Here is a 10,144-nt window from a genome sequence, read left to right on the forward strand (position 1 = left end):
TCTATGGATGAGGAGATGAAATATCTTCATAAAAATGAGACTTGGAAGTTGGTTCAGTTACCAAAGGGGAAGAAAGCAATTGGTTGTAAATGGGTGTATGCCAAAAAGATGGAATCTTTGAGAAAAGACAATTTAAGATTCAAAGCTAGATTGGTAGCTAAAGGCTACGCTCAAAAGGAACGCATTGACTACAATGAGGTATTTTCTCCTGTAGTAAAACATTCTTCTATTCGTATTCTGTTGGCTTTGGTTGTACAGTTTGACCTTGAATTGGCCCAACTTGATGTCAAGATAGCATTCTTACATGGTGAATTGGAGGAAGAGATTTATATGTCTCAGCCAAAAGGTTTTAAGGTTGCTGGAAAGGAAAATTGGGTTTGCATATTGGAAAAATCATTGTATGGCTTGAAGTAGTCTCCAAGACAATGGTACAAGCAATTTGATCGATTTATGATCGGGCAAACGTACACAAGAAGTCACTATGACCATTGTGTATACTTTCGCAAACTACAAGATGGAACCTTCATTTATCTGCTTTTATATGTTAATGATATGCTTATAGCATGTAAGAGCAAAGTGGAGATTGAAAGGTTGAAGACTCAACTGAGTAATGAATTTGAGATGAAGGACTTAGGAGAAGCTCGGAAGATACTAAGTATGGAAATTGAAAGAGATAGAGCAAAGGGCAAGATTAGTCTGTGTCAGAAGCAGTATTTGAAGAAGGTACTACAACGTTTCAGGATGAATAAAAATTCAAAACCGGTTAGTACACCTCTTGCCCCTCATTTCAAACTTAGCGCTTCTATGTTTCCTAAAACTGTTGAAGAGAGTCAGTACATGGCTCAAATTCCTTATGTAAATGTTGTTGGTAGTTTGATGTATGCTATGGTGTGTACTAAGCCTGATATTTCACAAGCTGTTAGTATTGTCAGTAGATATATGCATAATCCAGGAAAAGGGCATTGGCAAGCTGTGAAATGGATTCTACGGTATATTCTGGGTACTGTGAATGTTGGTTTATTGTTCCAGCAGGATAAATTTACTGGTCAATATGTTGTTAGATATGTGGATTCTGATTACGCAGGTGATTTGGACAAGTGTAGGTCCACTATTGGTTTGGTTTTGTATTCACTATTGCTGGAGGTCCATTAAGTTGGAGGTCGATTCTGCAATCTACAATTGCTTTGTCGACTACTGAGGCAGAATACATGGCTGTAACAGAAGCTATAAAGGAAGCCATCTGGCTTCAAGGGTTGCTTGATGACTTAGGGGTTCAACAAGACCATGTGGATGTTCATTACGACAGTCAGAGTGCTATTCATTTAGCAAAGAATCAAGTTCATCATGCACGTACAAAACACATTGATGTGAGGTTCCACTTTGTTCGTGAGATTATTGACGAGGGAGATATTATTCTTCAGAAGATTGGGACTGCTGACAATCCTACGGATATGTTGACAAAGCTAGTTTCGTTGCTCAAGTTTAAGCACTGCTTAGACTTGATTGGCATTTGTAAAATTTTTTGATTGCCCTATGGGGAATTGGGAGACGACTATTAGGAGTTCTACTTAGAGGTTTGAGTCAAGGTGGAGATTGTTGATTATTGGCTCAAACAATAGTCAAAAGTGAAACAATACTTTCGGCTACTTTTGTGGTAGTGGGTGTTGGTTGGCATGCTGCATGTGGGAGACAAACAAAAATGGATGCACTTATGCTAATTTTTTTGACTTGATGGGAGGCCTTTGACCATTGGTTTCTTTGAGGAGCCACTTTCTTTGGCTTTAAAAGGAGAAGCAGGAGCAGCCCGTAATATATGAGAGGAAAAAGAGCAAGAAGCCATTCGGTAGAGAAAAGAATTTTCTCAAATTGTTTTTCTTTGTATTTTTTGTTTTTTCCCTTCCTATTGTAAGTGAGTGAGCTTGGGTTATTCGGGTCTTTGGGAAATTGAGTGATAAACACTATTGTATGTTCTCATTGATTATAGTGGAATACTCCGGGGTCTCCAAACTGGATGTAGGCATTGCCGAACCAGTATAAATCTTGGTATTCTTGTTGATATTTTTTTCATTTATCTTTTGTCAGTTATTGTGGTTTATTTTTTCACTCACACTTGGTTGACGCTTCTGCACAACAACCAGGAGGTGAAGATTGAGGTCAGAAAATCGCTGCGGCGGTGTACCTCAAAAATTTCGCCAGGCGAAATGTGGAATGCGAGAATCCGAATTCGAAATCAAACGTCGGTAAGGAGTTCAAGGACCATCTGTTGCGAACAATCGGTTGTCAAAATTTTTGTTCAAGTGGTACGCATTTTCCCAAGTGCAAGAGCATTTTTCAGTACACCCCCGTACCTCTCGGATTCGGATTTAACGTTGTTGTCTTTTGCCCCTATGGAAATTTGTAAACTTAACGTTGTTGTCTTTTGCCCCTAGGGAAAGAAAATGAAGTCGTTCGACTAATTTTCGTAGATGATGGCGTTGTAATTATCTCTCTGTTTCGATGTGAAAAAAATGAGTGGAATGAGTTCTTTCGTGATAAATGCAAAATATGAATCCCAGATATTTGCTGACTCTAGTCAGATGTTCACAAGTACTGGATTCTCTTTTGGATAGGCCCTAAAAGGAGAAGGAAGACTGGAATTCCAACAGGCATTTATTATTGAATTGAATTCACCCGACCTGATAGTACCCATTTTTGAAACGTCCAGTGTCAAAGTCACTGAATGGGTAAGTCACCAATACCTAAAACGGATTATGTAATGTACTTTATCTGCTGGATTACGGGTGGGCATTTTACCAGAGGTTTCTATTGTATCAATCTACCCTTGTGTGATTCCTGTTGAAGCATGTACTCGGGGGTGGGTGCAGGGCGAACGATTTCAAGGCAGAAGATCACCAAGATTTCGTGATCCGCTGCCAAGCTTATACTTTTTAAACCTATTCCCGATACTAAGTAGCAGCAAAAAATTTGTATCCATTTTTCATGATATTATGCATGGATTAGATATATCATGGCAAATTCTTCAGAAAGTAAAAAATATCAATTTCTAGACTAAAAGAACAACAAAAATAAAACCCGAAAAACTCTAAACTGAACTGACGGAACAAAAAATCCAACATAAAATTCGAGTTCGTTAGAAATAGCTCGAAAAGTTGATGAACAAGCTATGAAATGTAAATCGACATGCACATTTACAAAACTATAGGGTGAATGGAAACCCAGCCTTCCTATTCAAATAACAAGGAAGGAAACAGCAAGAAACGGAGCCCGTTCAAGAAATGCATCCTTACGTAGATAGACTATGTCTGTCTGTTGAGAAAAATAAAATTTCGAATACCCGGATTGATCTCATCTCAAGTGTTGCGGAGCTTACGATTTCATCCTTCCCTTACAGATAATCTCTCTGATAAATAGGTGAGCATTGCAAAACGCAGTAATTAGTACGTCGTCGATCTTCAAAATATACCATATTAATATAGAAAGTAAAAGCATGAAGTTTGAAGTTTGCCTCAAAGCCATGAACTAAGATCCTACTGCAGCTCACAACTAAAAGGCAGGTTTCATATCCATGTAGATAAAGTATATTAATTCATCAGAGAACAAAATCCATAATTTCATCGGCCACAGTTAGACTTCCAATTTGCAAGCCTTAGAAATTAAAATTAATTGGGAGGCTAACTTACTTATCAATTCGTAAGTAACGATCATTGTAGTTCCATAGAGTGACATATTTAAGAACCTTGGACCAAAACCTCTATAAAATCCCCGCCATCCATCCTCTTTAAGGAGTGTCTTTGACGTTTTCAGTACTGATGGTCTCCCAGCACCATAGTTATCCATGACCTTCAAGTACCATATTGAAGAATTAGCCAAAGGGCTTATTTATTATTTAAGACTCTAGAAATTATAGAGGAAAAAAACGGCTGTATATGCTAAATTACCTGAAGTCGTGTCTTGACTGTGTCGATAGGAGTAGTGATAATAGAGGAACAAGCACCAGCCATCATGCCGGCTGAAGCCTGAACTGTCACCATCTCCATATGAGACGGTTTCTTCTCTGCATCGTCTCTATAGCCCAAACTCCTATAACAATACAAAGGAGGTATAACAATTACACAACATATTCGGCTGAAGTTAAGGAACTGCAACAGAACAAACTGTCCGCCAGGAAATTATATACACCTCCAGATCATGTGCTGTGCAGAACCATAGGCACCCCACCAAAGTGCATTTGCTGGTGACTGGGTCAGAGCTGTTAATCCGAAGCCTCTGTACAATCCACGAAGACCTTCAGCCTTTTTCACATTCTGTATAACATCAAATGGTTTGTTGCAGGATGTAGTCCCAGGAAGTCCTTGCACCATTAGTCTTTGGCATATCTGAGAATGCACAATTGTAGTGACGAGGACATAAACAGGTACATTCAATGCATGATATCAAAAGACAGAACTGAATACCACGCATCAATCACACTTTCTACTCTTATCCTACACACACAACTACCAAAAAGGTCTCATGTTTCCATTAGAGTCTTTTGAGCCATTTAAACCGTGAGGAAACAATAGCAAAATACTGCATCGCGGAAGTGGTGTATATGGCAAGCCTACTTTCATAGGGAATGACTCCCACCAAATAATTATAAACCAAAAGAAAGGGGAACGACGGTTTTTGATTTTGGGGATCTGTATATTCATCTCTTAAAAGGGAATTAGAGTTGGAGATAAGAATAAAACAGTTTCAAGAAAACATATGCAGAATATTAGTTCGTTAGCCAAAAACAGTAAAAGGTATACGAGCATGACCTGCATACAAGCAATTCATCTACTCTTTCTTATGTATTCCGATCCAGTATTCATTTTCTTGCTCATAAACCGAAATACAATATATTAGGAAATGAGAAAGAACTGGTTGACCTACCACATCCAAAGGCACATAGTACACACAAGAAACTAAATTTGAGGACATTCCCGCCACACCATTAGCAATGCCAACACGTGTAGCCTCAGGCATGTCTAGACCATCAGTGTATTTCAACATCATATCCTTTGATACTTCAAGTGATGTCAAAGCCAAGACCCTACCGGGCAACGATCCAATGGCAGATGTGCCAAAACCTCTAAATATGCCGGGGATGCCATCACATTTTAATATATGTCTAAATACTGATATTCCACTCATGTGAGAGAGTCCAGAACCAGCTACTTGCATTCTAGTCTTTACAACTGCTGTTGGATGTAGCAAGGCCGACTGAGCTGTGAAGAGAATAGCCCCGATAATGTGAAACCTTGTCTTGTCCAACCTGATCGAGGTGAATAAAGTTAAAAAGACATTTAGTTCTAGTCCATCATAAGCACATCAGCAACTTCCCTTAAATTAAGGCGAGATAAAAGGCAGAACCTCATGTCTTCATTGGCATAAATAAAAAGAATTAGAAAATGGTTGTGGTTGTGGTTGTGTTCTGTTTTCTTTTTCCAAGAAGAAAAAGAGGTTCTGAGATAAAAATACTTCTTGCGAAATGCATCGAAGACTTATTTTACCGTTGAGACTGCTTAGGCAAGTTGTACATGAGAGGTAGGCCGCCACAAGAGCTCTAAATCCAGCCAACTTGAGAATTTATAGTTCTACACTGACATTAAACTAACATAAACATGAGTAATCACTCTAGCCCAAAACTAATCAGGACTAAACACAGACAGTCAAGCATAATTTCATCTGAAAAATTGGTTAATATGCTAAAACTGGTGCATTACACAAGAACATTGCACGTATCGACCCACTAAAAAAAAGACCATGCATACGAGTATGGCCAGTTAAGCAGAGCAGAGTGCCACCCTTGAACCCCGTTCGCAGCCCTATACACTAGAGTAGTTTAGAATATCCCCATGTGAAAAACCGATGAACAGTCGTTCCTCTATTCCCTCAAGAATCCAACAATCCAAGGGCAACAAACATAGTTGCCCAAATTGGCCTAACACAATCATAATAATTTGAAGTATACACATACGTATCCATATTGGCTATAGCGGATGTGCTCCCCTATACACCTAAGTTCAAATTCCCTAGCAAGTTCACAGCTAAACTTAATTCTAAATTCCCTAGCAACAATTTAGATTAGTTTAAAGTAGAATATCGCTGGTATAAAAAAACAGAGTAGAGGAAATGAGATGGGAAGGAAAATAAAAAAAATGGGAGAAGGAGAAAGGAACCTGTCCCAGTTGATGTCAGTATCAGAAAGGGCCAGCTCCGGCACCGTCACAGGCTCCGTCTCCACCGCCATGTTTTCCCGTCTCCAAAGCTTTTCCGTTTCTAATTTCTTCCCCCACACTGTTTTTCCAGCTTTCAAATAGTGAATGTTTGTTTTTAGTGACAAATTCTGACTGCTGCAATTTGTGGTTCTAGAAACGGGGATTCGCAGCTGAGGTTTTGTAAGGTACACGGCTGCCTGATGCTCCTCCTTCTGGGTTCCTACGGCGAGGCGGCAACCGCGTACTTAGCGCACTCCAAAAGAGACTAGAGAATTCTATTTAAAATTGATGATCCTTCTCCAGAATCCATTTTCTATTGAGCGATGGGCTTCGTTTCAGCGCACACTTGGATTGTAGGTCTCCTCAATTTCAAAGCCCACGTTAGCAGTACATTTTGTTTTTGGGATGTGCTATCCACACACATTTTTTTACCTCTCACACATCCCTTGTTAATTTCTCGCCGTTGATCTTCTTCAATTTATCTGATCTGACGGCCGAAAATTTGAAAGGGTGTGTGAGAAGTAAATTGGGGTGTGTAGATATCACATCCCTTTGTTTTTAACTTTTATGGCACGTTACGTAATCATAATCGAAATGAAAAATGTAGAGAATTAGACTCGCGCGAATTTTGGAATCCAACTTCAAAATTTGAAGAAATTAGACTCCCGGCATTAGATAGTATTTCAATTGCAGGTCGTTGGGAAAATCCAAAATGGATCATATTGAAAAGGGCCAATAATTTAATTGATGTAATGTCAGTGTCAAAGGTTTGCTCTTTCATGGTCCTTGGGTGTTAATGAAGACTGTCAAATTTAATCTAAATGATCCGGAGGCTCACAACAGTTAGATCCGAAGTGGATCTCTGTCATTGATGAACTATTTCTATGCATGTATTCCAAAGAGCATGTTTTTTTGAATTTGGATCCTTTCCGAATCTTCTTTGTGACGATCCCATGGATCTGAGAATCGTATATGTTCATCGTACATCGAGCAGTTAGAAATCATTTTAAAATTTTTTATTTAAAATTGAACACAAACAGCAGGATGTACGATGAATGAACACAATTCACGGGTTCCCAAGATTCTCACACAGAGGATTCAGAGAGGATCCTGTTCGTGCGTTTTTAGATGGTGGTTTTAATGCCTGTAGGGACCGCCGGTGGGAACTTGTAATAATAACTCATCATCATCATGGAAGTGTAAAAGGGTGAAAAGGACAAGATCCTGAAGCCATCTCCAACCGAGGGCTGGCCAGAGCGCTCATTTTAGCCTTCTGGCCCTCCAAGATATTATTATTTTAATGAACAGTACATGGTCATATTTGCCTTCGTCTCCAACCGAAGGCCAAAGGGTTAGAGGGCTCGTTTTAGCCATGTCACAAAAAAACCGTCTCTAACTGAGGGCCATAGGGCCAAACATAATTTATTATTTAAATTTAAAAACTACAACAACTTAAATTTAAAACAACAACTTATATTTAAAAACTACAACTTATATTTAAAAACTACAACTAAAATTTTAAAACGACAAATTAAATTTAAAAACTACAAATTAAATTTGAAAACAACATTAACTTAAATTTAAAAACTACAACAACTTAAATTTAATATCCATAATCAACATCATCTTCATCATCCGCCATCGTAGGAGTATAGTTAGAGGTAAACAACTACCGTTGGCTCATAATTTCTTTTTTTTTTCCTATCAAAATAGGCCTTACTCATTGGAGTGTAATTCGAAGCGTTCCCTTTCCATATTCTTATCATTCATCTCTTCTTGTATTTGTTTGGTCCGTTCTTCATGCCTACACTTCCTTTCTTCCGCCTCAAGGGCATTTTTCTCCGCCAATAATCGCAATGAGGCCGCCACTTCATGTTGAGCGGCGTAATCATCATTTGCCTTACCCTTTTCCTTCAACCTTCGCGCCTTGTTTTGTCCCATAGCCCTATGTATGGAACCTTCACCCGAAGACGGATTTTCTACCCTTGTTTGTTGAATGGTTGGAGATCCATCTTCATCCATATCTGCAGCTGAGGATGCAATTCCGAACACTGGTGTAGGAGCTCTCTGTGGTGGATCTTCAAATAACACCCACCCTTTACAAATTTCCCAACAACTGTGAAATTGAAAGGGTTTCGAGCTGCTCTCCATATACAATTCCTCCACTTGGCGTACCTAGAAAAAAATTAAAGGAAATTAATTTATGAAATTAAATGTAATATAATTAAATATTTAAAATAAATTGTGAAAACACTTACTTCGTCATAGTAATTAGCGCCGCTTTCATGTCTACTTGCGATTGCTAATAATGCTTGATGCCATTTGTTCAAACTTGGATGAAGATGTTTCTTCCATCTTGAATAACAACTCTCGTGGTTTTGAATATTCACTGGAGTGGTGCCTTCATAGAACTCTAAGTATTTTTTGGACACAAGAGTCCAAACACCGTTGTAATTACTTGGAGTTTTTTAGGGCAATATGCAACACCCACCCCCATTTATAAAGATATATTTGTGTAATTATCCCCTAAACATTTTAATATATCAAATTGGTCCTCTTTGACTACCCAATCAGGATCCAAAACATTGGATCCCTTTCTTTCTGAAGTGGCCACGTGGCAGCCCCCCTCCACTCTTCTCTTTTCTCTCTATGTTCCCCCGTGACTCCCTTCTTCTTTTCTTCTTCTTTCTGTTTTCTTTTCTTTTTCTTTTGTCTCCCTCTCGGCTCTTTCTCTCATATCTCCCTCATCTTTCTTCTCTGCACCGCAGCACGCATGCACCTATCGCACGCACCCATCTCCCTGCGCGAGGAACATCACCATCACCATCACCATCTCGTCCTCATGGCCACGCTCCACGCCCTTCGGCACCACCGGCCGTGTCAAAGGCGTTATGTTGACTCACAGCAATTTCATCGCCCTCATGGCCGCGCTCCACGCCCTTCGGCGCAAACCTGACCCAACCCTACCCAACGGCCAAGACGTGTTGCTATTCACACTGCCTCTGTTCCACGTGTTCGGGTTTTTCGTGGTTGTTCGGGGCGGTGGCTACGGGCGAGACCTTGGTATTGATGGAGCTCTCTGGTTCGTCTTCGACTCGAAGATAACAAGTTTTCAGGTGAGATTCCATTGAAATTCAGCACTCTGACCGACATCACATATGTTGATTACCTCTTGCATGCATGAAATTTGAACCTTATATGTGAAATTTAAGTTCAAAATCGTGTTTTTGCAAGGTTTTTGGGACGAAATCGGCTCGGGAATAGGCACACCATCTCCGGCGTTCTTCTCCGATTGCACCGTTAAAAAAATATCGCGATATTATCGATAATATCGCGATATTTTGACGAAAACCATTCGGATACCTATTTAAATATCCATTGCGCGAAAAACCGATAATATCGGCGATATTTCGCTGATATTATCGACATTTTCTTCCATGGTTGAAAGGCATTTTTCTCTTTGGATTTATGTTGGGCTCAAGTTTGTGCATTTGTTTCAAAAATGATTGAAATGCATTTTTTTGCTCAAAAATATGGTTGAGCGCCAAATATATCGAGTCTTGACCAGTAATGTCATACGAGTAACATCTCTTGTCTAAAGCCGAAACTTTGTTTTGCTTGTGTAATCTTAACTTCCTTGACAATGCTAAACCGTAAACATTGTTCAGTTTAATAAGAAATAAAATTGCAGAATATGGGTTTTGAAGCACCTAAAACCAGGTGATGGATACATTTTTAATGAAAAAAGGCAACCTTTTGAAGCAAAGCATGACGGTTCTATCCTTTTTTTTTCTTCACAAACAATAGCATTGTTAGGTTCAATTGTTAGTGTTCAGGGGGAGGGGATGGGTAGAGATCAAATCCGCACCAAGGTGCATAGGCATGATTGCTTTCCGCCACTG

At 39.3% G+C, this 10,144-nt stretch overlaps 2 protein-coding genes across 4 annotated transcripts; one reads left to right on the forward strand and one right to left on the reverse strand.

Annotated features, from left to right (window-relative positions):
• Nucleotides 1-3,066: 3,066 nt before the first annotated feature.
• Nucleotides 3,067-6,520, reverse strand: LOC126595121 (uncharacterized). Of its 3 annotated transcripts, none has more exons than XM_050261488.1 (7): nt 6,204-6,520; nt 5,535-5,618; nt 4,915-5,296; nt 4,180-4,376; nt 3,939-4,080; nt 3,681-3,840; nt 3,067-3,400 (listed from the first exon to the last, which is right to left on the reverse strand). In XM_050261488.1, the coding sequence occupies exons 2-7, from the start codon at nt 5,561-5,563 to the stop codon at nt 3,375-3,377; spliced, it is 936 nt and encodes a 311-aa protein (XP_050117445.1). In that variant the 5' UTR covers nt 5,564-5,618; nt 6,204-6,520; the 3' UTR covers nt 3,067-3,374. The 3 variants fall into 3 exon arrangements, with proteins under 3 accessions (XP_050117445.1, XP_050117446.1, XP_050117444.1); XM_050261489.1 differs by having other exon boundaries at nt 5,535-5,623; XM_050261487.1 differs by lacking the exon at nt 5,535-5,618 and having other exon boundaries at nt 6,204-6,519.
• A 2,349-nt stretch (nt 6,521-8,869) lies between these two features.
• LOC126595132 (4-coumarate--CoA ligase-like 9) lies at nt 8,870-9,557 on the forward strand. The gene is made up of 2 exons (XM_050261508.1): nt 8,870-9,358; nt 9,477-9,557. The coding sequence occupies exons 1-2, from the start codon at nt 9,134-9,136 to the stop codon at nt 9,504-9,506; spliced, it is 255 nt and encodes an 84-aa protein (XP_050117465.1). The 5' UTR covers nt 8,870-9,133; the 3' UTR covers nt 9,507-9,557.
• Nucleotides 9,558-10,144: the final 587 nt, after the last annotated feature.

This window comes from Malus sylvestris, chromosome 13 (assembly GCF_916048215.2).
Source record: "Malus sylvestris chromosome 13, drMalSylv7.2, whole genome shotgun sequence".
Classification (NCBI taxonomy): domain Eukaryota; kingdom Viridiplantae; phylum Streptophyta; class Magnoliopsida; order Rosales; family Rosaceae; genus Malus; species Malus sylvestris.